The sequence below is a fragment of the Colletotrichum karsti genome (assembly GCF_011947395.1).
Source record: "Colletotrichum karsti strain CkLH20 chromosome Unknown Scaffold28, whole genome shotgun sequence".
In the NCBI taxonomy this organism is placed as follows: domain Eukaryota; kingdom Fungi; phylum Ascomycota; class Sordariomycetes; order Glomerellales; family Glomerellaceae; genus Colletotrichum; species Colletotrichum karsti.
The window spans coordinates 111,486-138,870 of NW_024065928.1; the positions used below are offsets into that span (position 1 = coordinate 111,486).

The 27,385-nt window shown below is 55.3% G+C and overlaps 3 protein-coding genes across 3 annotated transcripts; 1 reads left to right on the forward strand and 2 right to left on the reverse strand.

Annotated features, from left to right (window-relative positions):
* Positions 1-2,341: 2,341 nt before the first annotated feature.
* Positions 2,342-4,978, reverse strand: CkaCkLH20_08388 (uncharacterized protein; the record flags this gene model as incomplete). Its single annotated transcript, XM_038891103.1, has 1 exon — positions 2,342-4,978. The coding sequence occupies one exon, from the start codon at positions 4,976-4,978 to the stop codon at positions 2,342-2,344; it is 2,637 nt and encodes an 878-aa protein (XP_038743477.1).
* A 13,149-nt stretch (positions 4,979-18,127) lies between these two features.
* CkaCkLH20_08389 (uncharacterized protein) lies at positions 18,128-19,156 on the reverse strand (the record flags this gene model as incomplete). Its single annotated transcript, XM_038891104.1, has 1 exon — positions 18,128-19,156. The coding sequence occupies one exon, from the start codon at positions 19,154-19,156 to the stop codon at positions 18,128-18,130; it is 1,029 nt and encodes a 342-aa protein (XP_038743478.1).
* A 1,162-nt stretch (positions 19,157-20,318) lies between these two features.
* On the forward strand, positions 20,319-21,503 carry CkaCkLH20_08390 (biotin-requiring enzyme; the record flags this gene model as incomplete). The annotated part of the gene is made up of 1 exon (XM_038891105.1): positions 20,319-21,503. The coding sequence occupies one exon, from the start codon at positions 20,319-20,321 to the stop codon at positions 21,501-21,503; it is 1,185 nt and encodes a 394-aa protein (XP_038743479.1).
* Between the last annotated feature and the right edge of the window lie 5,882 nt (positions 21,504-27,385).

The window sequence follows — 27,385 nt, forward strand, 5'->3', positions numbered from 1 at the left end:
GGAAAACGATTGAGGACCTCCAAGAGTGCTGTTATCTTGAGGTGGGTTTCCAGGTCAATTAGACGCATATTCCCTTGGCGGATGTCATATCCAGGCAAGCAACATGGGAACACATCTCCTACTGAACCAATCTCGAGGGAAACAAACCCAAACTCAGAATTAAGAGTAATTGGAAACAGAAAACGTACACACGCCCCTTATGGCGATGCCATCCTGCCGCGCGGGCTTGGCCTACGGCTGAGCTATGCATCTTCGGTGCAAGCAAACCACGGCATTCTTACACCCAAGTACCTACCCAAATTTTCAGGAGATGTTTTGGTTCGTGTTGAATGTGGCCGCGTCTCCTAAGTTGAATAATTCATTCTTAGTAGCCCAGCTTGATCACCATGCAGAGTCCACGACAAGACACCCACATCCTTTCCCCCACTGCGACCGCCAGTGTCCCAAGATCCAATACACCAACATATCCAGCCTCATTTACAGCACCAATGCGATTCCACATGGAGAATATGTGGATGACACCAACGAGAGGGTCAACTGACACCCACACATGAGAAAAGAGCTTCGGGATGGATTCAGCCCCGGCCGCCCCCTTTCACAGCAAAGAAACACAGGCTTTATAAGACTCACAGGCATACGCTCTATCGAGGACTGAGCTGCAGATAGGCCGAAGACGGCTCCAAAGTGTTTGGAACATTTACCTGGGGAAGCTACATGCCACCTCGCAATGCCCCAGAATTTCAAGATCACCAATCCTCTCCTCCCCAGCATGCCTAGATAGACAGTATAGGCAAGAAGAGACGAAAACCACAAGAGACAAGCGGCGACGAGTACTCATACCAAATCGATATGAAACCGCCCCAATCTCTACCGCTCGTTTCCTTTCGGGTCAACTCGCACCGGCTCAGATGCATCCTTGCGGAGTCGTCCTCGTCCTCGCTCAAGACCATCAATTGCTCCTCGGATAACCCTCCAGCGGCTGCGAAGAACCTGTCTCCTGCTCGAGGATCAGTCTTCAGGCCGGGTTATATACCCTCGCAACACCCCGAACCCTTCCCTCATCGATCACCCAGGAACGCCCACTCCCCTGTCCGAGGTCGTCCAAGAGTGATCCATCTAGACACCAACCATCCCGATACCCACCATAAAAGGCTCGTTCGGTTGTCATTTCGTTGGTGCGCCAACCCAACGAATTCTTTGTCAGCAGCTGCTTCCGAAGTGCAAACAGCACCGACTTCATGGTCCATACGCGCCACGAAAAGTAGTCTCCATGGTCCAAAAACCAAGCGCCGTCCACGTCCCAGGGACCGACCGAGAATACTTACGGGAACACACGACGCGAGACACGGGAAGACGCAAAACGACGCCGGCTCATGCAGATAACACAACAGATCAATCATCCTCTCCTTTATCATATCCCACAGTGTCAGGAAACACCATCGCTTATGATCCAGCAGATGCGGCTCGCACCTAGAGAATCAATCGCCCAAGTCGAAAGAGACATCACATTCTTCTAACTGGTAACTCTTAACCCCCCATCTTATAGCGTACTCGAAGGCAAGAGCCTAACATCACCGTCAACCCACCGGCATGTCAGTCACTGAATGGAAGCAAGTCACATGAAACGTTGTAGAGACCTTTGATTTGATCGAGAAAAATGCATTTCTTCATGTATTAAGGAGCCGCCCGCCCGCCCGCCCACACCATCTTGTCTCCCACGACAAGTTGTTCATCTACCGTACCAAGACACAGATAATGCAAGACTTTCATGCGGGAAGAGATTTTTTTCGTGCCCCGTGGTTGACCAACAAAAAACAGAAAAGCAAATGACCAAATGCCACTCGAGATCAACGAAGCCGCCAACGCCAATACCGGAAGTCCACGCAGGAAGAAGACGCGTGCCAGAAAAAAATGGGGAGATGTCTTGAAGAAAGCCTGCACGCCAAAGTCACTCGCTTTTTGTATTCCGTCCCATCCCTATGAGCCCAGGGCAGGGACCTCGTTCAAGAGGTCGCGCCGAGAAACCAGATTGACGGGAAGCGACAAGATCTACCGTGGCCTTCTACCACCTCAGGCGGTGCAATCTGTGACAAGGAAAATATGCGACAAGAAAAGAAGAAACTCAGTGGACAACCTGCCAGACCGGAACGCCTTGTACGCTATGCTCTAACATGCTCAGTAAAACGACGAGAAATAAGACAATGGGTGGACAAGTCCATGCTCGTTGCAATGCCACATGCAATGCGCCAGAACGAGAATTCGAGAATGCAGCCCAAAGTAGAAGGGAACCTCAAGAGGGGGGTGGGGTATCATGAAGGGTATCATGGAAGAGGGACTTTTTTTAACCAAGGGTACGACCACTGTGAATGGCCGGGGGGTGGTGTGTGGTGGTACGGGGTGTTGTAGGGCTAGGCCGTACGGTCGAGGCTGGGCTGAAATCGGGTACGGTGTATGTCGGCGGGCGAGTGGGATCCCAGCCCTCCTCACTCAGGACACTGAGGTAGCCGTTTCCAACCTTGTCCCGCAACGCCTCGATCTTCCGACGATACATCTCTCCGCTGACATCCCAGTCTTGGGAGTCCTGCGGAGCGTCGCGGGTGGTATAGATGGGAGGAAGCTCAGGCACAACGCTGGTATCAATCCGAGGTACCTCGGGTTGGGAAGTGGCTTTGCGGCTATCGGATAGTACCGCAGAGGGTAGCTGAGGAACTTCGGGAGCTTGAGAGATTCGATAGTTGCCATCAGACCCAGCCGCCGTAGCGGTGGCGTCTGCGGCGAGGACCTCGATATCCGTCGCAGGAGCTGGGGCAACAACTGGCGGGACGACCTTGGCGTTCGAGTCGGCAGTGGAAAGGTCCACTATCCTCCTCTTCGGTGTCTTGCGACGGCGGGTAGAGCTGGTATTTACCTCGCTCGTGACCGCCTTGGGAACGGGTCGCTCCTTGCGGAGGACGGACGCCTCCTTGGGGAGATCGTAGATGATGGCAGGCTTGCTGACGTCCACGGCGGGGATGTCGGCAGGAGGCGGCTTGACGACCGGGACAGCGGCAGGAATCGGAGTACGCTCGACCAGGTATCTCCTTTCCGAGTACGAGGGACCGGAGTTGTCAATGATAATGTCCTCCGTGTACCCCGGCATCTTACGGAAGAGGTTGAAGATGGTGATGCGGTAGTCCTTGTGTGTCCGGGTGAAGGGGTTGCCTTCGACCCAGATTTCCCGAATGTCGGGAATGCCGGTGAGTCTAGCAAGTTCCAAGGGGTCCGACAAGCGGTTGTCCCTGAGGTCCAGCCGCTCAAGAGGGTACAACTTCTCGACACCGGCGATTGACTGCAGCCGGTTGGCCCGGAGGTTGAGAGCTGAGATAGCCGGGAGTGGATTGCGCGTCAGGGAGTGGAGCCCATCAATCATGCAATGCGAGAGGTTAAGTGCGCGGAGGGCGGTAAGGGTAGCTAGACTATCGGGGATCTGGGTGAACAGATTTGACGACAAGTCCAGCGAGTGAAGAGTGTTTGCGAGCGGCGCTAAGCTGGCAGCGGGGATAGAGGTCATTGAGTTGTCCGCAAGACTGAGGTGCTTGAGGAATCGCCATTTGGACGCAGGCAGAATGCCCATGTTCAGGAGGTTGGAAGAGCTTCCACTGCGGCTGTGGTGCCACGAATCCGACAGGCTAGAGTTTGAGCTGCCAGAGCCAGAGCGGCGAACCTTGGGGCCACCTCTCATGTGAGACGGGTTGCGGGAGCTGGCGGGACGAGTGGGAGAGTTGCTACGAGGCCTGCCCTTGGGAGGCGACATGGCCTCGAAAGTATCTGCGCGGGCGATGGAAGGTCTCCTGCTTTCGTCGTACACGGCGTGGTCATGCATGCTGAGGGAACCGATACCGAGGTCACCAATGGAGCTGCGTGGCTCTGGTGAGCCCGGTGCGGATGTAGCCTTGTGAAGCTCGGCATGCGGGAGAGCCGGACTCCTCCGAGGGCTTGAACTGGCAGGCCATGGGGTGGTTGGCGATGACTGTTGCTTCGCACTTCTCCTACGCCTCTTGTCCATGTCGTCGAGTACGATATCGATCAGGATATCTGCGGGGTCCTCGACGCCGGCACGCTTCAGGGTGAGAGATCTCAACTGCTCGGCCATCTTGTCCCAGCCAAAGAACTGTCTAAAATCGATGCTGTTAACCTCGAGGGCTTGCACGTTCTTGAATACGTAAAGCGGAACGGCGGAGTCGAATGGGAACTCCTCGTAGCCGCGAATCAGGCGGGCGCGCCAATCGGGGGCGAGACGCAGACACGGGATCTTGGTAAAGGCGGAGTATAGGTATTTCAGGTCGGCCTGGATGGCAGCCTTCTGCCGCTCAGTTCTGGCGGCAGAAATACTGGCCCCGATACCGAAGCTTTGCCACAGGGCCGACATGCCGGACATGACGCTCCGGACACTAGATACGGAGTGTATCGAGCCAACATCGGAGCCGCGGCTCTTGGAACGTTGGGTATTGCTAAGGAATGAAACGTAGTTGGCAGATGTAGAGCTGTCGTGGAGGTTCTCGAGACGAATCTTCATAGGGCCAACGGGGATGGCGAGTTCTTCGAATCGGGAGAGTAGGTAAAACAAGTGGTGAGGCGTCAAGGCCAGCTTTGCCGACTTGACATTGTGCGAAGTGAAGCTCAGAGAGCCGAGCGATAGAGCGGACGCGAGACCGCTCGAGGTGGAGGCCGACGTCGATGGGCGCTCGGGAACGACCGGAGACTGCGGCGTCGGCAGAGAGCTGACGCTGTGAGAGGGGCCATGGCGGGCAGTCTGTCTTCGAAATTGTAAGGCGTTGGCAAGAGCCTTTTCGTGCGTGCGCACGAAGCTGGCCAGTTGCTGCAGAGATATCGTGAGCAAACCCGTACATAGAGCCGGCGGCGCGACGCGGAGAGCGGCGATAAGGCGAAAGAATGACAAACATACCTTGATGAACAACTCCCCGTCTTCGGAATCCATGTTTAAGGACGCATCAGGGGCAGCCGAGGTAACAGGGTATAGGGTATCTGGTTCAGAAAGGAGGGAACGGCGGATATCGGCGCCTGATATGGGTCCAAGGAGATATCTTTCGACTCTTGTACCAGATTTTACTGCGGAGTCGGACGACGGGAGTTCGTTGGTATGACCGGTTCTACGGCAGACTAGTGGAACGAGGGTTAGTATGCTGATATTGCTGCTGCGTGGCTGGGCGTTAAGTGAGGTGACTGTGACTGCTGGGATATCTGCAACGGGGTTTCTAATGGATGAGGGAGGCGCCGTTGCGACACTTCGCCGGGCAGCACAGTCGGGATGACAGAGGAGACTCGTGAGAGGGGCCACGAGTGAAGTATCCCGTTGCAGATGCTGCAGGGCCCGTTCGTCTCACAACGCAGGAATCCAGAGGGGAGGACAAGAGGCCGAGGGTGAGGGCGGGGAATGTGAGGTGTGTCGAGGTGAGAAAACACGGGGGAGCCGATGCTGGTGAGTAGTGATAGACAATACAGGCAAACAGCACAGGCAGACGTGTATACATGACAGACAGGGGCGCGCAAATGTGCAGAGGCGAATGTTCACCTCGTCCCTCGAGAAGAAGGCATCGAGATAAGCAGGCAACGGGGGAATGCAGGAGTCACGGGTGCGAGGCGAAATGCTGGGCAAAAGGCAAGAAAGGCAGTTGTGACGGGACCGTGGTGCTGGTTTTGATCTGTTTCCCTCTTGTTTCTGAACGTAAAGCAGGCAAGGCAAAAAAGGCAAACCATGCTGAACAGAGAGAAGACTCACCCTTTGGTGTTGTGATGGAGAGAAGCAACACAGCGAACAGTGGTTCTCTATCTCGCGGGACTCGATGTCCTGGTGCTGGGTCGAGCGGAGGAGATTGTGAGATATCGATATCGGTGTCGATGGTCGTCGTCGTCGCAGCGAAGGACGAGTCGAGTCGGGACGATAAGGGTGAGAGGAGGCTCTGGGAGGAAGGAGGAGGTTTTTTTTCGAAGGAGTCGAGGATCGAGGAAGCTATTTCCAAACTCCTCTTCGACAACAACTCTGCACGACACAGAGAAAGGAGTGTGAAGGGAAAGGGTCTTTCTTAGATCGAGGGGGGTGGTCGGACGGGGTCCGGGTTTAATAATAACAAATGGTCGCCAACCTGCCTCTTCTCTACTGCTGGGAAGGGAAAAAAAAAGCAGGAGGGAGGTGTACTATGGTACTGGGGGGGGAGACGAGAGAGTACCGCTCTACCCACGCACCACCCAGCAGCACCCAAGCACCCAGGGCAAGCACACCTCGTCCATGGATGGTGGACGGGGGGACTGGGTACCTTAGTGGACGGTGCGCACACATGGTTACCGGCCAGCCAAATGGAAGGCAGCGCCAGGCCACCCACCCACACCAACACCACACCCGGGCATCATTCACATCCACACCCACACCTCACCTCTCGGGGTTCTTCCTCTCTCTTCTCTTCCCATCTTTTGCTGCCGCGTACTACTACGTATGGTACAGATGGATGGATGCTGAAGTGTTGCGTACGGATACCAAGGTATCCACACCCTGCAGCAGAGAAAGAGGCCAGCAGCCAGCCTTCCATGACGGGTGACCAGACCCTGCACCAAACATCCTGGCTGGATATGGGATACCGACTTTGGATGATGGACGATATCCGTACGATGGAGAAGAGTGCCGTCGCCCACTCCAGAACCCACAGGAAGAGACAGGCTTCACATTCACATTCACAGTTCAAGGGCACCCTGACCCTGTCGAAGCTGACTGGCATACCCCCAGCACCGACCCTGAAAGTGCGAGCAGGCATCATGCTTTAGTCGACCCTGTATCCTTCCATTAAGAGCGCCAAGGAGTTTTCGCCAGCGGCTGCAGCGAGAGCAAGAGAAACCAGCCGCCAACACTCGCGGTCACTCGAAAATCGGTTGAAGGAACTCGAACTCGCACGAGAGAGACAGACCAGACCAGACGCACCGCGATTAGCAGCTAGGGACACCCCTGCTTCTACCTAGCCGGCGGGTCGGTCGCTGATAACAGACCTGAGCTGAGCGAACAGAGGAAGTGTGCTCTCCCGTCTGTTGGAGACGTTGAAAGTACCGGGTACATTCACAGAATATGCGAGATGGGCCCTTTCCATTTCGAATGCACCATCGTCTTTTTTTTTTTTTTTATTTTTTTTTTTTTTTTATTTTTTTTAAACCCTGCTGTTGGTTGTTGGTTGAGGTGAGATGGAAAGAGCAAGAGACGACACTTCACTGACAGAAACAGGCAGGAAGGATATGACAGAATGCGGCAGGCGCATCGCAGCAGCAGGAGGCAGGAGCGAGCATCGTGAGTTTCTGTCCTTCCTTCCCCAAAAGTCTCAACCCCCCGGGGTCTCAGCCAATAATTGATCGCAGAGACATGCTGCAGTCTGCAGTCTGCGGTCTGCGGTATGAGGTCTGCATGTGCTCTCTCTTGCATCTTCCGGCTGTTTCTGTTTCTGTTTGTCTCTGTCGCCATTCCAGTCATTCATCCATTCATCTCATTTCGACTCCTGCTGCAAGTGCAAGTGCGACTGCGACTCCTGCACCTCTGTTTGACTTGCACCTTTTAGACGTGCATCGCAACCGCAGCATGCGGCGGCGCCACACTTTCTGTTGTATTTCGTTTGATTTTTGATTTTTGATTTTTGACTTTTGGTTTTTGGTTTTTTGACTTGGATTGATGATTCTGCGCCCCCGGTCTCATCCTCTCTCATCCATGGCCTGTCCTATTGTTCATCCCCATCCGCCTCTTGTCTCTCAATCTCGTCTCTCCTGCCCCGTATTCCATCCCCCGGCCTCCCGACTGCCCCCGACCATCGTGTGCCGACGACTCGACAAGAGCCCACTGTCTCGACTCGGTCATGATGCCGCACCATCTCCACGCCCCGAACCCGCCCCCCGTCCGCCGGCTCCTCTCTTGTCCCCTATTTCCCACATACCATGCCCGAAAACACCCAGAAACATAAGATGAGATGCACGTGTGTTTGACGACGCGTTATCGTATTCCAGATAATCGATATGACGGGCTCCAGACAGAGAGCTACATAAGCGTCTAATCCGTCCACCACTCCGGCGCACGGCCGGATCGTCGACGAGCCCCTACCTCCTGTTTTTTTCTACCCTTCCTTTCCTTTTTTGACTGTTGCTAAGTAATTCTCCGTGTGGCAGCACACATCAAAACAGTCAAAACAGCCACCGTGTTGCGCGAGCGGTAGCTGGGCGACGACAGTTCCATTGGGTGTGCGCTGCGTTGCGGGCGCGGTCGATCGTCAGATGACACGGCCGGCGCCATCAGGAGGAATGGAACGCTTGCGAACATGAACGATTGTTCGCTGCGCGCTATCTCACTGACAAAGTCGATGTGGTGGTCGACCGTCAACCTGTGTGGTCACTGAACAATAGCCGGGAGGTGCGCAACATGAGCAAAGTCCTGGGTACTCTGTACCTCCAACCCTTCAAGACCCTCGCCCGTTTGTCGCCGAGATTTCGGGGGGGGTGCGAGGAAGGGTCGACCGACCAGCGACCCTGGCTTGCGGATGGGGCTTGCGCTTGGCTCCAAAGGTGTGACAAGCGACGAGCAGCAACGGCGGGAAAAAAAAGAGGCAGGCAAGTCAAAATACAACACTGGCTGTCAGGTCAGATTCGGTGTCTCGATATCGATATCAATATCAAATTGTCGTGTGCTCTCGTTTCCGCCGCCGCCTATCAGCCGACGCCGACGGGAGTCTCATTTCCCCTCGCCCATGCCTCTGGAATTCGTCAAAACAACAAGAACAAGCAACAGTCCGGATGGATGCTCTGGGGGCGCCGGCCTTCATTCCTCACACACGAGACAATCACATCATCGCGACCCCATCCGGATCCAGCGCATTGGGAAGGCCGGGTCACACACAGTCCACTGGCAGATAACAAGTCGAGCATCGGCATCAACATGAGCAGAAGCGAGCAAAAGCCAATTCGTTGCCCCGACTCGTTCGGCGTCGGGTCCGGCTGGTCTGGTGTGCATTTCCACCCCATTTTGTTCATGCGAGCTAGCATCAAGGGTGTCCCGAGCGAGTCCAACCGCTGCCATTTTCTTTTGTTTACACATGGCAGTCGTTGTTTTTGTTGACGGGTTGCCCGTTGCTGCGTCCATCAGTCTGGTGCTTATTCTCCGCGGGAGACGGGTCGTCCGAAGGCTTTTCTGCCATCTACTACTGCGTGGTACTCCGTACATAGCGCAGCCCGGCAACTCAGTACTCAGTCTCGAAGCCAGCCGGCCCCGGGGAAATGGTCAAGGGCGTGGGGAAGAGGGAAGAGCCAAGCCCGCAGAGTCCACGGGCCGTTGATAACGCATTCCAGCGGCCACCGTCGAGTCGTCATGCGCAGGACATTACCGTAATGCCGTTGCCCGTTGCGAATAGTCTGATTACGCCATGTTGTCGGACACCTGGGGGCTCCACGTTGGCAATGCGAACCGATGCAGCATGATGCCATCCCAAGTCGTCGGGTGCATGTTGCTCCTCATGAGGCTGCTCCTCATCGTCATCCGACGCGACGACAACTCACGACGAACAGCGGCAGGACCAATCAGCCGCGCCCCGGGGCCCAGCGCGATGGATGAGGAAGCACTCTGCCTGCGGCTGTACTTCGTACATGAGGTGCGTTGCGGATATGTGCGGCATTAGGTTGAGGGCCAATGGCTTGGTGAATACCATAGTAGGTCCCCCAGGCTGGTCATGGTCTGAAGTCCGTATTGGCGCGTCCCGGTCAAATATCGAATGCCGGCGACGGATCATCAATAGCGCAGTCTGCAAAAGCAAAGCATCGGTGCAAGTAAAATTGCAGCGCGGTGATGGATCATGGACCAAGATGCCGGCATGGATTGTCACGGTGCAACCCGAGAGACATTGGAGAGATTGGAGCGTGGCGGAGAGATCAATTTCGTCTTTTCATCGCCTGTTTCGCCTGTCTGTCCACTCGAGGCCCCAGCACCGTCATCCCATGTCCGACGCTAAGAGAACCCCGGCCCTGGTCGGTGTCCTGACCCTGGGCGACCCTGGGCGATTGAGGGTCACCTCAACTCTTTCCAGGGCCTCCTTGGAGAAAGCTCGTCAACGCCAGCCAGCACCAAGAGAGACTGGAGACTGGAGACTGGAGACTGAAGCGCCTGGCAGCTGGTGGCTTGGCTGCGATTGAGGATTGGGGGGAAGGGCCCTGAAGCCTGAAGCCTGAAGCAGCGTGAGAACCTCACTGGCTCTGGCTGGCTCTGGTGCTCCCGTCCGTGCGCGTTGCTCGTCAGTTTTAGCGTCGCTGGAAGAAGCATGGGCAGTGTAGCCATGTCGTCCGCTATCGTCCACTATCGCCAAGTATCTTTTACAAAGCCAATTCGACATGGACACACTATGAGTATCGTCTGCCTTCAACGTTGCGCCTTGCTTTCTTCTGCCAATCCCTTCTCCATACCCAACGGCTGCTATTGATTTTTTGGGGTCTGATATTGGCCATTCGCTCAGTCTGTTACAAGCACAAGCAATCATTCCGGCGTCCATCCTTCTTCTTTTTTTCTCCGCGACAATCACACATCACATATATATGAACCAGAAGCGCAGATACATAGATGGGAGGGCCAGCCGCAATTCAAACAAAACGGCAAGGCCACGGAAATAGACGGTGGGATCCAGATAGACGCACCGTTGCGACGCCAGATTCATCTACCCGCTTCCCCCTTCCCGTTTCCACGGGAGATTGATAGATTGAATGTTTGCCACTACGTTTTTAGAAATGCCACTTTGGGGCTGAAAATTGAAAATGAAAAACCTGGGGAAGAGAAACATGTTGCTTAAACTCTTTCTCTGCCTTGCATTCATTGAGCCAAACATGTCCGACCAACGCCATGCCACTCTATCTCTGAAGGTATCTTGCGCCTCCAAACCTTTTGGTTTAGATTGAAAACTAAAATAACCACAAACTCTCTCCACGACATCCATCCATCTCCTTCCCGTTCGCCTCCGCAAGTGCCGTTTTTGTTTCGGACCCGAATGAAAAAGCTGCTATTCCCAGAACGACACCCCGACGACATGACAAGTGCGCCAACGGTCCCCGACGCCGTCGTCTACGATCCTCATCTTGATTACCCAATTTTGTCGACTTCCTTGCACGTTTCTCTGTTAGTATTTCAGCTCCTCCTCCTCCTGCTACCCTGCTTTCTCCTCCGAGCGGCGCGCCGACTCGCCGAGAAATGGAGCTGGAGATGCGATCTTCACCTCGCTCGTCCCTCCTCCCCCGTCCACGAAAGTCCCGTCGTGCGTCCCGCTGGTTTCCGCCCCGGCGATCTTCTTTCTGGCTTTGCTCCGCCCTCCGTGCGGATTGACACGCGGACGCGGCGTGTAATTCGTCTCTCGCGACCCATGTGCACATCGTCACCTCCCTCTCTCTCTCACACACATCAGAAATGGAGGACCCTCATTCTTCAAGTGCCGCCGCAGCTTTCTGTATCCTGCTTTTTTAACACTATCCTCCCTTGCTTCGTCCTCCACCTCCCTGCATCACATGCAGCGTTCTTCGTCGCAGCAATCGACTCCCCCGTCACACAAGGTAGCAGAGACACGCGCAGCAGAAGTGAGAGAGAGAAAAGATCCAATGGCGAACGAACCTGCAGAAGACCGTCACGACACGGAGGATATCCGTGGACTGCATACAACTGACCTAAGGTTTTTTTGGGGGTGAAATCCTGGGCGGGAATGGGCACAATTATGTCATAACTCCACATGCTCGAGACCGCGATGCCTCTTGATTGGGGATCCAGTGTCCCAAGGCGCAACAGCCTCCTTTCGTCGCTGCCATGGCATGTCATCCTGCCTCCAACCCTTTCCGTCAATCCCTGTCGCGACCCTCCAGTCTTCACAGTTCCCCCCCTCATCCCTCATCCATCCACCACCTCAATTGTGTGTGTGTGTGCCCCGCCTTCGTGGTGGTCCCTCCTTCCACCCCACCTTGACGGCCATATCGAGGCATTCCCTACCATTTGGGCCACACCTTTCTTCATCTTTTTGGCGTGGAGTTTTGGAGTCTTGCAACCGTCGCCTTTCCACGGCAAGCAACAGCAGCAGCAGCAGGAGGATCGTCATGCGGTCCTAATTGGTCGAGATCACATCTCTTGTCGCAACCGCAACAAATCACGCCGCCGTCCCCGTGGGAAAATGGACCAACTGTGGCTGTCGCGCGTGGGAAATATCATCGTGCCCCGCGACCTCTCATGCACTCTGTCGTCGTCGTCGTCCTCATCCTCGTCGTCGTCTCCCCACGTTTTTCGGGCCTCCATTCGCCGGGCCCCTCCGAAGGTTTTTTTTCCTCGCTTTCCCATGCCCGCCTCATGCATCCCTTCATCATCACAGGACAAGGCCCGTCGTCTCGCTCGCTCGTTGTCTCCATCATTCAGCAGCCCAGGGCGGGCGCGAGAACAGGGGGGGACTCTGCCGCCCTGCTCTTCCTACATAACCGCATCGGCTCGGCATTTCATCATTGTGGATTCTGAGCTGTTTCCCCAACTGCTCGTCGCCTCGCTCGACTCGCTCCCGTCATCTGCGAATAGCTACATGTGCAGATTCGCGACAGCCCTGGGAGGGTGACGGGGAGGAAAATCATGCGGGGACCGACTCCGAGACTTTTGGAGCCAGACCGTGTCGCAATAGTGTCGGTCAGCCGGCGGAGTGCACGGCCGAACATCTCACGGGTGGTTGCAGCGAAGAGAGAGAGAGTGTGTGTGCTCGAGCCAAAAGGCTGTGTGTCTCTTCGGAGGTAGACGATACATGCCAGACCTGGCAGCTGCTCTACTGGTACACCACCATCAAACCCGCATCTTGAATGGGTTGGCCGGCGACGAATAACCATTCAACACCGCCAGCCGCCGTATCGTCTGCCCTACGATCGATGCCGCGCTGCGCCCCTCCTTTGGCAATACCTCGAGAGGGGATATGCCGCCATGCGCAACGAAACCTCACCACATCTGCAACAGTACCATTTTTGCGCCTTCACACATCGCGGGATTCAACCCTCACCGCTTCTCTGTTTGGACTGTCTAGACTCGGGATTTCTTCTGCTTTCGACGCGAGACGGCGAGAATAATGCGAATACAATGTCTCGCGTAGTGGTTGCTACGCTGACCTTTTGATTTTCGAGCTGGCTGTCGTTGGGACCGGTCAGCCTCAGCGCCATGCCCCGCGCGGGAACTGGTGAGAAACCAGAACAGTCGTCATGTGTGGTTCTGCGACATCGTCGATGGTTGAGTCGGTTCGTCGCCCCTTTCCGCCGCCACGAAACGAACGAACGATTGCTTGATTAAACCTGCCCTGACCTGACGTTGGACGAACAAGAAAATAAGGTGCCATCGCTGACGGGCGAGTCAGTCCCGATATCTCGCGCTGACCCAGGCACGAGAGAAGCGATCATCAGGCACTTGAGGCTCGTCTCAGGGATGGCTCGTCGCCAGGAGGCGGTGGGCATGCAGGTGGTGCTGAAGTACAGCCCATCTCCGGACCTAAAAGTCGTGATGGATGGTGCGGGTTGCCAGACACCGTTTCCTCATTCGACCACTCTCCAAACCCCGTCGTCCATCAGTGAAACAAGGGCCAGACCGGACGCCAGGCGGCCTGGGCCTGACCTGCACGTCAAAACAGAAGAATCATTTGACATTTCAGACATTGTTCTGCACCTCTGCTCCGCGGCCAGACCTCGAGGGGAATGCGGACGACTGCCTTGCCCGGATTGAGGACGTGGTACAGAACGTACAGAATGCTGGAAAGAGGAAAGACGACATGGCAGTTCGACGACGGCGGGCCCAACCACGGCCTCCGAAATGTCTTGGACTGGGTTCCGACTGCCAAGCACCCACCACGGAGCAGCGGCCTGCGGCGCATGTGGCCATCCATCATCCATCATCCATGGCTCTCAATCCGTGTAACGGCCTGCTGCCCACCCAATGAAAAGCCGGGCATGCGAGGCTGGAGGGGGGAACCGCTGACTCGCCGACCGAGAGAAGATCGGCCGAATGTGCGATTCACGTTTGAACCGTGAATCGTCTGTTCAATGCTTGCTCTCTCACCGTCGAGCGGTGACTGCCGAACATCCGTCGATCTCTCGCCGGATCAGGACTGATCAAGGGTCCATCCATACCTGACCGAACATCGCACACCTGGGGAATTCTCACTTGTCGACTTTGTGGGAGATGGGATTCCCGTCTCGTTGGCGGCTAGCGCATCGTTTTGGTTGAACCGCCAAAACGCCCACTGGCGTACGAACGAATACGCACGCCAACAGCCACGCCGTGCTCAGGACTGGCTCTTAGCAATCTGTCATATCTGCACCGGTCGAGCCAGCTGTGGACTACTGCATCTCTGCTATTCGCTACTGTCACCTACGGGAGTGACGGCTTCCGTTGGAGCTGACGTTGGATATCAAACCAGGAGCTTGGGATGCAGGGACGTTGTCGGTCAGTCGGTCGGCCGGTCGGCCGGTCGGTCGCTCGGCGCAAAGAATATCCAGCATCCGAATAACCTCCCGTCCCATCCCACCCTCGACATACGAAACCCCAGTCGCTCGATAAGACGAATCCGGACGCGGTTTCCGTACATATCTTGATTGACAAGGCGCTACTCGCGCAAGGTTCGGATTCTCGCGGGATGCAGCAAACAAGGCTTCTCGAACCCTGAAGATCACCGCTTTGCCTCTGCCGAGTGTTCGCCGACACAAACATATTACTTACTGGGTGTTGGCCACATGATTTGAGCATGCAGCCGCTCTCTTGGAAGCGAGGAATGCCAAACTCCCAGCGTGTTCGTCTCACAGGTTCGCCGCTCGCCAGGGGTTGGGAGGCGATACGCCTATTGCTCGCTCACCGCTCCGTTCGCAAAATTCTTCTTTTTTTTTTCTCCTTCCTGCAGACTGGCACACACACCACGACGTCTCATGCAAGCAAGACCGCAGGCCACAATAGGACAAGGACGGACAGGGTTAACGGGCCTCGTTCCACTCGTACTGAGTGACGCTATTCCCAAGTCGTTCTAGCGGTTCAGACAGGGATTCGGAGCGAGCGCAGGCATGTGGTCCGTGCTGCTAAGGTATCGGCTCATGACGAGCGAAGGAAAAAAGGAGGGGCCATCTCGAATGGACCCTTGGGATGTGCCCCTCGATCTCGTGGGGAATTGCATCTTTTTAGCCATGACCGTGACCACCGTTGTTGGCTGCGAACCAACCAAACGCCATTCCCGCCTTCACCACGCCTTTGGAGCCTTGGACGACGGCATACGTATGCCGCAAATAGACGCCCTCTTCGTTTTGGCAATCTTCTATCCACCTTCGCGAAGGAAGCCCAAGTCCACGGGCTTAACCTTTGCGGGAGACCTCATGCATCTACTCTACTCGAATCCGGGACTGCTGGCGTGGGTTCTCTCGGTGCAAGTGCCGAGTAACCAGGGACGTGGACGCTCCGCTGGCTTGCTTCTTCTCCTCCTCGCTGTCCTCACCTGAGATGCCGTCTCTCATTCGAGCAGCGGCACATGGACAATGAAATGAACATTCCAAGTTTCTTATTCGACTCGGCAGCGCCCTCGCGCCTCTTCCTCCTCTACCTCCTCCTCTTCCTAAGCGGACGGAAAGGGCACCCCCACACTCTCTCATCTCGGAACTCTGCACCACATAAGCGTCCTGTCAGACCCCGGACCTTGTCTCGCGCCATGTACCACCGTCCCATCTCCGCTTTCGCACGTCAACAGTCGCTGCTGTGTTTTGTTTCTTTTGCGGGCATCGTATGAATATCAGCAGCCGATGATCTGACCTCGACACCACCAGGCATGACGGGCGTCATGCTGTGATGAGGGCATCGCGGGGAAGTCATCTATCGCCTCATGCACCACAATTCCAGGCTGAGCCCATTACACTACACATACGCACAGGTAAGGCGAGGCAAGGCAAGGCAAGGCACCCGAGGGTATCGTCGTCCACACACGTCTCGCAATTTTCCACACCGCAAATGCAAACCGCATATTTGCGCGAGCCTCTTTCCTCTGCCGTGCAACACACGCCCTCGCCCGCCCCGTGCCCTCGTGCCTTCGAATCCTCCTGCTTCATGACCGGAAGAGGCAACATGCAGTCACTCAAAATCAGGCACTTAACGGCTCTGCCTCCCTCGCCTCATGCCGGCGCCCGGAGCCGCGATCTCGGAGGTGGAGAACGAGATCGAGTCCTCGTCTGCACGTCCCCTTGACCTTTCTTTCGCCTTACGTACTCGACCGGCTCCGGTCTGCCACCAGCAGACGCAGCAGACGCCCGCCCTGCGATACCAGACGATAATGACATGGCGCCGTTGGTCGTTCCACTCAATTCGGTGGGTCCCCCCGTCGGCGAGAGACCGCATTATCGCTCACACTGCTGGACAGGACAAACCCAGTCGAGGACGTTCCCTGATGACGGCATTGTTGGAACATTCCATGGCGGGGTGATGGAAGACCCCGAAGATGGCGGCAATCCAAGCCTCGTCTACTGCGTAGTCCATCACCCCGTCTGGACTGCGGAGGCGGGCTCCTTCGAGGACGTCCAATCCTTCTTGACGAGAAACCGCTCACATCACACCGCTCAACAGGCGAACTCGCCGGCTCACATGGCAATTCGCACCTGTTGCGGTCGGTGACCTTGGGAATGGCTTCAACTGAAGCTCACCACCCCGCACTGCAACCCAAGACGAGGCGATCGACAATCCTCTGGGTAAGAGACGAACGCTCGACACCGGCGTCGGCGGGCTCGCCGGACTCCTGCATTTCTTCAGCTAGCCAGCCCCCCTGGTTGCCATGTTTTTTGTTGATCCAGAGTTCGACGTGGCTTTGACAGGCAGGGATAGCCTCGTTCTGCGAGTTTGGATATATCCGTGAGGCTGACTGACCGCCACAGATCGCCAGCAACCGTTTTTTTCTCTCTCTCTACCATCCATCCCACCTACCCAAGTGGGACTGGACAGCTAGCAACCAACTTTTTTTTTCCTCACCCATTCCAACCACCACAGCAACGCAGACCACACAAGCCACATCCCAACCCCGACATTCGATTCACGATCCGATCCCGTAGTGTCCCGCCCGATTCGCGCCAGTGAAGATTCTTCTTTTTCTAATGGGCCTGTCGTCGTGCTGTTCCGTACACGTACACGTATCACACGTCTTTCTCACAGTGCTATAGTTCAGCCCCGCGGATATTGTGTCCCATACCCCCGCCGCCGCCGCCGTCGGAATCGACTCCGTGCATGTATGTCAACGGTACATGCGGTCCCTCCAGACGGTGTCGGGGAGACGGAGGGCGTGGTGATGCCATAATTGGGTCTGCCCGCCGATGATCAGGGACGCGGAGGGGAGGCGATCAGGGGCTCTATCGGCGATCGATGTGTGTGTATGGCTTGCCTTCTGACCCCTCTTCGTATGTTCCCACCGCCGCGCCTTGGATTGTGCTGTGGGTGATGTGGTGTTGGGCGATGGAGGGGCTGATGGATGTGGGATGTGATCATGACGGCTTTGTGACGGGACGTGGAAGTGTACGGCCAAGGCAGATAGCAGTTCGACGTGTCAGAAGAGGTCTATGATGGCGGTGTCGTTGGGACGAGGAGGGTTGAGGATGAGTGGTGCTTGCAGGCTCTGGACGGGAGGGTCTATCAGAGTTGTCTGCTGGAAGGTGAGCCATCGATATGTTGCGACGGTGACTGACGATGTCGTTGGGACGAGGAGGGTCGAGTTTGTGTAGTGCTTGCGGGCTCTGGACGGAAGGATGCAGTGTTGTCTGGTGAATCTGCTGTCTATCAGAGTCGTCTGTTGGAGGTTGCGCCGTCGACATATCGGAACGTGGAAGTTTCCATGCCGTTGGGCAACATGTCTCTGTGACCCAAGTCCGTGTTCTCGTCTTTTGATATTCATTCACGGGTTCTAAAGCTTCTCCTGTCCTGACGATGTCTTCTCCTTTGACTAATTGCACTTCCTTGAGTATAACGCCATTGACATGCCTTCTCCCCATGCCCAACTCCTCTCGAGATCTGTGATGTTGATACACTGTCGACACAATATCCTACAGACGTACGTGAGCCGCCTCCGCCTCACCTCTTCATCACATCAACCAGCCGATCCAAAGCCCTCCCCTCGTCCAGCGCCCAGCACGAAGCGACATCCAGCTTCAACTTCTCCCCGCCCGCCTCCATCTTCATGAACCCGCTCTTCGTCAGCGCCCTCTGCACCCCGAACCAGGCCTCCTTCAACCCCCTCCCCGCGTGCCGTATCGGCACCGTCATCATGTGCTTCTTGTCGTACTCCCACTCCTCCCGCCTCTTCCTCTCCGCCGCGCTCGAGATCTGCTCCGCGCTCCGGAACGGGCTCGCCGGCTGGTACACGGCGAACGGGATCCTCACCTCCTCGGGCCGCACGAAGATCTTCTTGGCCGGGCCGGGGAGGAGCTTCTTCACGCGGATCTCGAGCAGCAGCGGCGTGGTCCTCGGGTCGACGCCCCGCGGCAGCGCGCCGGCGCGGGCGAGGTGGGCGGTGGGCACGGCGTGGATGCTGCGGACGATGTTGTGGGAGGCGCGGAAGAAGTAGGAGCCGAAGCCGGTGCAGGCGACGCAGGCGGCGACGAAGGCGTACGAGACCCAGGGGCCGAGCTGCTCGGTGCGGTCGGCGACGAAGTCGCGGAAGATGCCGTAGTTGACGAGGCCGTAGCCCCAGAACATGGCGGCCGCGCCCCAGGTCGAGATCTTCATCCAGAGGTGCGAGCCGGACTCGTAGAGCAGCGTCGGCGTCTTGTTGTGGAGGAGGGTCCGGATCACGGGGATGGCGGCCGGGTTGGTTGTCAGGGAGGGGGGGATTGGTGTCGTTGGTGTCGTTGGTGGTGGTGGTGGTGTTGATGTTGTCTTGATGGCGGGTTTCGGTTTCGTGGAGTTGAGCGCGGACTTGAGGAGGGACGGTGTCTTTGTTGGTTTCTTCGGTGGGAGGGTCGTCTTCTTCGGGGCGGGTTTGGAGGATTTGAGGAGGGGGTTGCAGGTTGTGAAGAGGCGTTGTTGGAGGGGTCGCGCCGCGAGGGGGGCGGTTCTGGAGGTGAGGCGCATGAGGCCGATGCCTCTAGAGGAGGCAGCCATGATGGCCTATGTCGTCTGTAGACTAGATACAACAGCCGGAGGTGACTTCGGGAAGAGAACCGCCGTGGTTCGGAGCTCAATTGGCTTTCGACGTCGTCAGACCATTTGGGAGGTGATGTGAAGCTATCTCGAAAAATTCAGTGGAGACTTGGGCCCAGGTCCGAGCTCTGCAAAAGACCCACATCGAAAATGCGACCGTCCAATCTGCGGCAGGGGTTTTTTCCCTTCGGAGCCCGGCGCAACGATACGGCGCCGTTGAGGGTTCGCCCGGGGCCGGATGGAGACGTGACGGCCGGCTTTGACGGGGCGATCGTTCACGCTATTGCTGTAAGAAGTTCAGATGTAACTGCAATTCCGAGTCATGGTCGCTTCTACCTCAGTTTATTCAATGTGTTCACAAACTAAAGATTGTTCAAGATAAAGCCGGCGGATGTCGTTGTTATTGGCGGCCGGTACAGAATACCCCCGTCACTTATTCCCGAAAGTCGGGACACCAAAACCGCGCAGGTACCTAGGTACGTACCTCTTTCGTCCCGTCAAAATCCAACGGTCCGGCCAATGGAAGCCAACAAGTGAGCGGGCGCCGGCAGGGTCATGGCCCGTGCGCCGCGACTTTACAATTCCCTCGCCGGCGGGAAATCCCAACAAGGTGGGTGCGTTAGCTCACGCCAAAGCTCCAATTTGGTGGTGTCTCGACAATTTTTGAGAAAAAGATTCCCAAGACCGGGGGGGTAGTATCCAGCGCCGCCGCGAAGACGTTCTCGAGAGGCTGTATCTCAACCCACTTTACATCCCTTCTTTCTCCGAACCGCCCACGCAAATCAACAACCTCCCTCCCGCACGAGTTCGAGCCTGCCAATTGAGCAACGCATCCCGCTCAGCCTTTCGTTCCGGTCGGTTGAAGGTTTTCCAATTTCGAGATGGCTTCCCTTGCGACGGCGTGTCGTCTCTCGGCGAGGGTGGTTGGCCGGAGAGTACCCGCAGAGACCAGAGGTCCGTACAGCTGAGCTATCCCCCTCCGATCTCCGATGACCAGCTGCTGCATCGCAACAGCTCCCAATCGCCAACAGAAAAGAAAAAGCCCTGGAAGCTGACGTGCCCTCCTCTCTCTCGAACAGGCTTCCGAAGCTCAGCACGATGCCTCGCCGCCCAGAACTTCTCCATGCCCGCCCTCTCCCCGACCATGACGGAGGGTAACATCGCCAGCTGGAAGGTCAAGGAGGGCGAGTCCTTCTCCGCCGGCGATGTCCTCCTCGAGATCGAGACCGACAAGGCCACCATGGACGTCGAGGCCCAGGACGACGGCGTCATGTTCAAGATCACCACCGGCGACGGCGCCAAGGCCGTCGAGGTCGGCACCCGCATCGCCGTCATCGCCGAGCCCGGCGACGACCTCTCCTCCCTCGAGATCCCCGCCGACGACAAGAAAGCCTCTTCCTCCTCCGCCCCCAAGCCCGCCGAGAACAAGGAGGCCCCCAAGAGCGACACCCCCGAACGCCGCGAGGCCCCCCAGGCCCAGGCCGGTTCCAACGCAAAGGGCGGCGCCCCCCGCGAGCAGCGATACCCCCTCTACCCCTCCGTCCAGCACCTCGTCAACGAGCACGGCCTCGACAAGGACGTCGTCAGCCGCATCGAGCCCACGGGCCCCGGCGGCCGTCTCCTCAAGGGCGACGTCCTCGCCTACCTGGGCTCCATCAACGCCGAGACCCCCAGCAAGATCATGGACCGCGCCGTCAAGATGTCCCACCTCGACCTCAGCAACATCAAGGTCGCGCCGAAGAAGGCGGCCGAGGCCCCGAAGAAGGCCGCCGCCGCCGCTCCTGCTGCCCCCGCCGCCCCCGTCGAGACCGAGATCGCCCTCCCCGTGTCCCTGGCCAAGGTCCTCGAGGCCCAGAAGCGCATCCAGTCGACCCTGGGCGTCTTCATGCCCGTCTCCACCTTCGTCGCGCGCGCCGCCGAGGTCGCCAACGACGACCTGCCCCCCTCGGCCCGCAAGCCCACCGCCGACGAGCTCTTCAACCAGGTCCTCGGCCTCGACAAGCTCGCGCCCCACGGCACGAGGGGATACTACCTGCCCCAGATCTCCGCGCTCCCCGAGCCGTCCTTCCTCGCCAGCGCCCCTCCCCGCGCCTCGCCCAGACGGGGCGGTGATATCATCGACCTCCTCGCCGCTCCCAAGAAGGCTTCTGCCCCTGCACCCAAGCGCGTCGCTGCCGCCGGAAGCATCTCGTCCGATGGTAACCTCTTCAGCTTGACCGTGCCTCGGGGCGATGAGAAGCGTGCCAAGGTGTTTTTGGAGAGGGTCAAGATTATTCTCGAGGAGGAGCCCGCGAGGCTTGTGTTGTGAGTTTCAAGAGGGAGGGACGAGTAGGATGGGGGGATGTGTTTTGAGTGTGTGGCGTTAGAAGAAAGGGCCACCGGCGAGAAGAGGTTTCCCGGTTGATGGGGAATGTACTTGTAGCATGTCGTGGACGGAAACCGATAGATGGCATATACACCCAATTTTTCCAATTTATTCATTGCATTGAGAAGAACGATAGATTATGAGGCACACTTCAGTGGTAACAATACTTCGTCTGATTCTTCGTTCAAAGCCAGGCACTTTTCAAAGCATCCTCGGAAGGTCAAGATGCAACCAAATACTGCCGTTTGATGAGACCATCAAGCTGGAGATGCGGTCCTGATCAGACAGAAGTCTTGGGCCGTACTGTTTCTATCTTGTGACGACCTCATCTGAGGTGGCGTCTTCATGAGACAGAAAGACTGAATGTGTATGTGTAATAGGCAGCGTTCATCTGTCTATAAAACTGAAGCGCACTAGCATCGACTCCGCTAGCTCAGCCCGCGGCGGAGTGAGCGGCGTATTGGTGTCTGTTTCTTCATGGCGTTCATGGTGAAGCCAGTGAAGTTACATCTTTATTCTAACTTGGGTCAATGTTACGTTTTACAGTCGAGTGGTTCAATCTCTGCTGTGCTTCTTCGTCCTCGTCGGGGTATTCGCTCGGTATGCGTCTGGTGAGTTCAGTCCTTCCGGTTTTGTATGCGTTGGTATCTTCTACGTCTCTTCGATTGCCTCTTATTGATGTTGTGTGCAAAGTTAATCGAGTCGTCACGCTTGCAACGTCTGCGATGCGGCAAACTTCAATACTGTACTCAGAACTATATAGCTAGCATAATGGGATGTTAATTCATCAAGATACCTCTCGCACTGTCGATCAATTGGAAGGTCCCATGACTGATGTGACTGAATTTGCCTTTCGTAATTGACATGTTCTTCCTTACCCTTGGTATCGTATCTTACTCTCACTGGTAGGCTGAGTTAAGTTTTCGAGTACCATTGGTTCTTGGCGGCTGGAAATGACACTTCCATCATCCCAGCAAGCCAACAGGAGAACGTTTTGAGTGAGACTTCTAGGTCGAGCGCGTTCGAGGTATCTTGGGCTACGAGCGCTTCGTATGGTGTCCTGGTCGCGGTGAACTCTCCTCCGAATTCCGGGAGTGAGAACACTTCGTCGACACTTCGTCCGGGATAGTCAATCCCGTTATACAACAGTGCTGCCTTTGAGAGTGTCAAGATACCGCGAAAAAGGTAGAGGAGAAGCTGTTTGATGATAATCTAGTCGCAGATGCGGCCGACAGAGGTTTGAGCTAAACTTCGCCATCCGATCCTACGTGAAGTGAAGCCCGAATACGAAGCAACGAGCGAGTACAAGAAGCAGCACGCAGTCGCTTGTTTTCGAAGAATGCGACAACGACCTGGAACCTATCAAGTCTCATGGTTGCGCGCAGTATGCGGTCTGTTGCGATGCGATTAGATCCAGGGATGGGTATCCTCTTTCTGCGAAATCCGACTGTCGCATTCAGTCTTGCTGGCTACGGCTGGGTGCTACGGCTGCGTGCTCCGTTCTCTGGCGAGCTTCGTCTTTGTTGGGGTATTTGCTGAATACGCCCGGTAAGCTTACTGATTCGATGATATAGGTACCGATATCCCAGCGCCCTTTTCGATCGCATGGGTGTGGTGAATCGAGATTGGTGGTCATGTTATTAACCGATGACGATGACGGTCTTGCTCATTTGTCTGGCGGTGCAGTTCAATTCAATATTCAGTTCAAACTTATACAATTACTGACGCCACATCTTGAACTGGCCGGTGTGGGACATTCAACAGGATAATAATTCTCATTCGAGCCTGGTAGTCTGACCTTGCTCATACGCCTGCAGCACAGTTTTGACAAGGTAACGTATTGATATACCCATGTAATTAAGCATGCTTCTTGCATGATAAGGGCCTTTGGTAAGTGCGAATGGGAGCTTGACATCTCACTTGTAAGGGCCAAGGAGTAGGTTTGTCGGCACAAAATCAGGGAAGCCTTGAGTTCATAGACTCTGCAGGGCTTCTGTATCTATTCGCCGAGGCTATCCTGAAGGATTCCTTCTTCTCATGTATTCAGGACGGACCAAGAATACCGTGATGAAGAACCCGAGGTCTCGATAAAGGCAATGTCATCGTTATCTTTGGGGCCGTCCAAGTGACGCAAGTGCTGGGAAGGCTGGTGAGTTATACACGGTCGAATACCAGAACGACTTTGAAGAGAAACAGAGATCATTGGCGATTTTTTTGCGACGTCTTGCTGCCTTGGCCATCACCAACCGCTCTGTATTCGCACTACTACCGTATTTCAGCCGTTTCCCCGTTCTGTGAAATCTCAATTGAGCACCATTTGCCTTGTTGGAGCGGTGTAGTCTCAACCATCTCCCACTCAACTCCTGAGCTTACTGTTGGCAATCATTGAAACACAGTCGATCTCCTCTAAACACCCAACATTTAAGGGCCTTCGCCCAGCATCTGGGCCAACACAACCCGACCACGGGCAACGGCGTCGTTGGCTGCTTCGTCTTGGCAGACGAATGTTGCCTTGTGAAGCTCTCGAGTGACAGTGAGTCTCACCGATACTGAACTCTCAGATGCATTTATAAGCTGGTGACAGAGTGAGCTGGCCCATCGTCGTTCGTTCCCGGTTCTCTCTGTTTTGCGTTTATCACGCCCTCGCCCGTTCGAGCTTCGCCCATGACTGGTCTCTGATGAGGGGTACTTTCAGCTGTAAGGATTTCATGTCGGCAGGTCGATCAATCGCTTATCTGAGAAGCTAAGAGGAGACGAAGGATCGAATTGGAATTGCCTTGGTGCAACGTCCGAAGAACTTCTTGAGCTTTATATAATTTACACTGAGTTACTTGGTACCCTGGCAAAGGAATAGAAAGAGGAGACCTGGTGTGGTCAGGCAGAAGACGCACTACCCTGGTGAGGATATCACAGAGCCAGAACGTTTAGATGAGACTTGAGTGTGGAGACAAGATTCCTTGCAACCATGATCTCTGCAGAGGCAACTACTTTCAGTATGGAAGCACTGGGATTAGTCCTGATAACATGAAACTACCTTTAGCTACTAGGTAACTCAATGCAACACTACGCTTGTGTCCCAGTTGGGAGACAATTGGCAGGGTTTCGGACCAAGTACCTCCTGAGACCGACAACACCAGCTTCATACAGCCAAGAAGATCCGAGATCATGGAGTATACGTGTGAGGAGATAGATAAAATGCGATACGAAGCACTTCTTGCTGTCATCAACACCAGATTGGGCAACAGCGCTTGCTGACTGCTACTGAGCATTGTGAAAGGGCATGAAGTCCGGGTTGATTTGCGCTTCGTATGACCGTCGAACTCAGAGTATCATTCTGACTCCCCATTAACCTGTCTGCCCTTCTCCGTCTTTGTTGTCCCCATCTTATTCCATTGGAAACTCCGCTTGAGAGCCATTGCAAGCGTGGATCCCGGTATCCGAATCAAGAGCAGCCGATCAGTTCATGCAAAGACTGCGATGTTTGGTGTTGCGAGTACGAGAACACAGAGCACATCGCATGGAGGAAACACAATGCCAGTATTCGCTGAAGATACATCTGGTCAGCCGAACCCGGCTGTCTGGAAGAGTAACAGCGGGCGGATAAAAGAGCTCCACAGGAGGTAGTAGTATTGAGTCAACATTGCATACAGGACAACATCGCTTGCCTGGAATAATGATGACAGCACGAAAGGCAGAGAAGGATCTCATACACGGGTAACGGGACATTGCTCTGAGACTCGCAGGATCACCAACTGCTCTCTTGGCTCTTGTCGTCCCCGCCATTCTCGTACTATTGTATGCCCAGCGTGTGCTTATTCCTCCATCCATAACCGGTCTGACGTACGATGGTTGTCGGAATTGGATGAACAACAATACAATCGCCCTCAGAGACGCACATATGATTGAGTGTAAGACATGGCCGGCAACGCCATATGTGTCGCTGGTGCGTACTCTAGTTTTTGTTATCCACTTTTTAAGGCAAATAAAATCACAGAAGACAAAGTCAGCTTGCTATGACCGACTCATAGAGTACTGAGTGTTGTTGAAGCCGTGTTTCCGTGTTGAACGAAGGCAGAAGCGGTGTTGTTTATAAGTCACTCGATTCCACGGCAAACCCTGAGACTCAAATGTCTGATTGTAGAAGAGAACATCGAGATAGGGTGGTTTGCAGAGTTATAACAGTTCGCAAATAACTCTGGTCTTGAGGAATGTCGGGAGAACATTGGTCTAATTCCAGTCCGTAATGGAGGTCAGCGTTATGAGGGCGGTTAGGGGAAGTTGCCAAGGAAGTAAGTACAGCAGCGGCCCCTTCAAGCAACTCCCATGCTGTCCTTCTTCTCTTCCTGTTTATCACCAGCATGAACTCTCGCATAGTGATTAAAGGTCGATCTTGGAGAACCAAGAGAGACATCCTAGTCATGCCGTCTGGAGAGACCGTGCCTCGTGCTGTCAGACATCCTGGTATGACAAACGAGACGATCCAAACCATCCTTTTCAGTTTCTGGTGGCATCGCCAGATTTTCAGTGACGAACTGGTGATATATAGAATAAAAGCAGAGCTGAAAGCTGTGACTCCCTGGGCACATGCATCTTGCAACTTTGACAGCTGGGTTCATTCCATACTGCATCTGATCGCCCAACAGATGGGAAACCCAGTTCGCAAAAGGGTTGTAAGTCGGAAAGCGAGAGAACGAAAAGGTTCTGGAGCATTTCTCCAGACCTACGTCTATACGCTGCCTTTATATCGCGCTGCGCTCTTATTATTCATCATCTTCCGGTCAATATTCGTTACGGAATAAGACTCGACAACTCACATAGCCCCCGTGTCCAGTTTCATCACCAGTAGTGGACCGTCGCCGTCGCCCTTCATCAGTCTGGCCAGCATCCCAGCGCCCAACACCGCGTTCGACGGGCTAGGTTCATGCGTGAGAACATGACGGCGACCAACCTCATTACCTACGGCAGCCGCGTCTTCCGCATCCAGCACAATGCCGCCAAGCAAAAGCACGACCCCCCGCCTGCCTGGACATGATGGTCAATTACTTCAGTCCTCTCGGCGCTTGTTGTGTATCATAGAATCTACCGCCAGACATCGTGCCTGGAAGCACCCCGAGATGCCGATTTGGCTAAAACTCTGGGGATTGGGTCTGAACAAGAAACTTGGCACGACTCAACAGAGACTTCTCGCGGTGACTTCGGCATACATCTATCGACGACACAGGACAAGGAACATGATTTGACTACTAAAGGTTTGACCTTCGCCTTCTGGACGACCGCACCCAAGCTCATTACATGTTGCTGATACGGCCCTACCGTCTCAGCACATTCGCCCAAGTTACGTCAGGAATCATAAGATATATCGAGTGGCAAACCAGCTGGTCATTGTGTTACTCACGCCGAAGCCAACATTGCAGCTTCATATGACGCTGCGTTCCAAAGACCAAGATAAATAAGCCGGGGATTCCTGGGGCCGTGGCCGTAGCGTAACAGACATATAAAAGCAGCCTCGGGCGCTTTGAACATGTTTTCCAAGCTTGAAAGAAAGATTTTCGAACTCAACATAAGGTAGATATGTGTCACTTCGATGGGGACCACATCAGCTGTAGCTTGTACAACGTGCCGGGGGCCGCAGAGAATCCTCAATTGAAGCTATCATGGTGTTTTGCCATTCTTCTCCTCCAGAGTCCATCACTTGTGACTTATTCAGCCATCGAATGGTACGCGAACGCCAGCCTCATGCTCAGAGTAGCTCAAAATCGCGGTTGACATGGTCGAGACCAATGTATCCAGTGATTCGATACTGAGGATTCCTCAACTCCATCAGT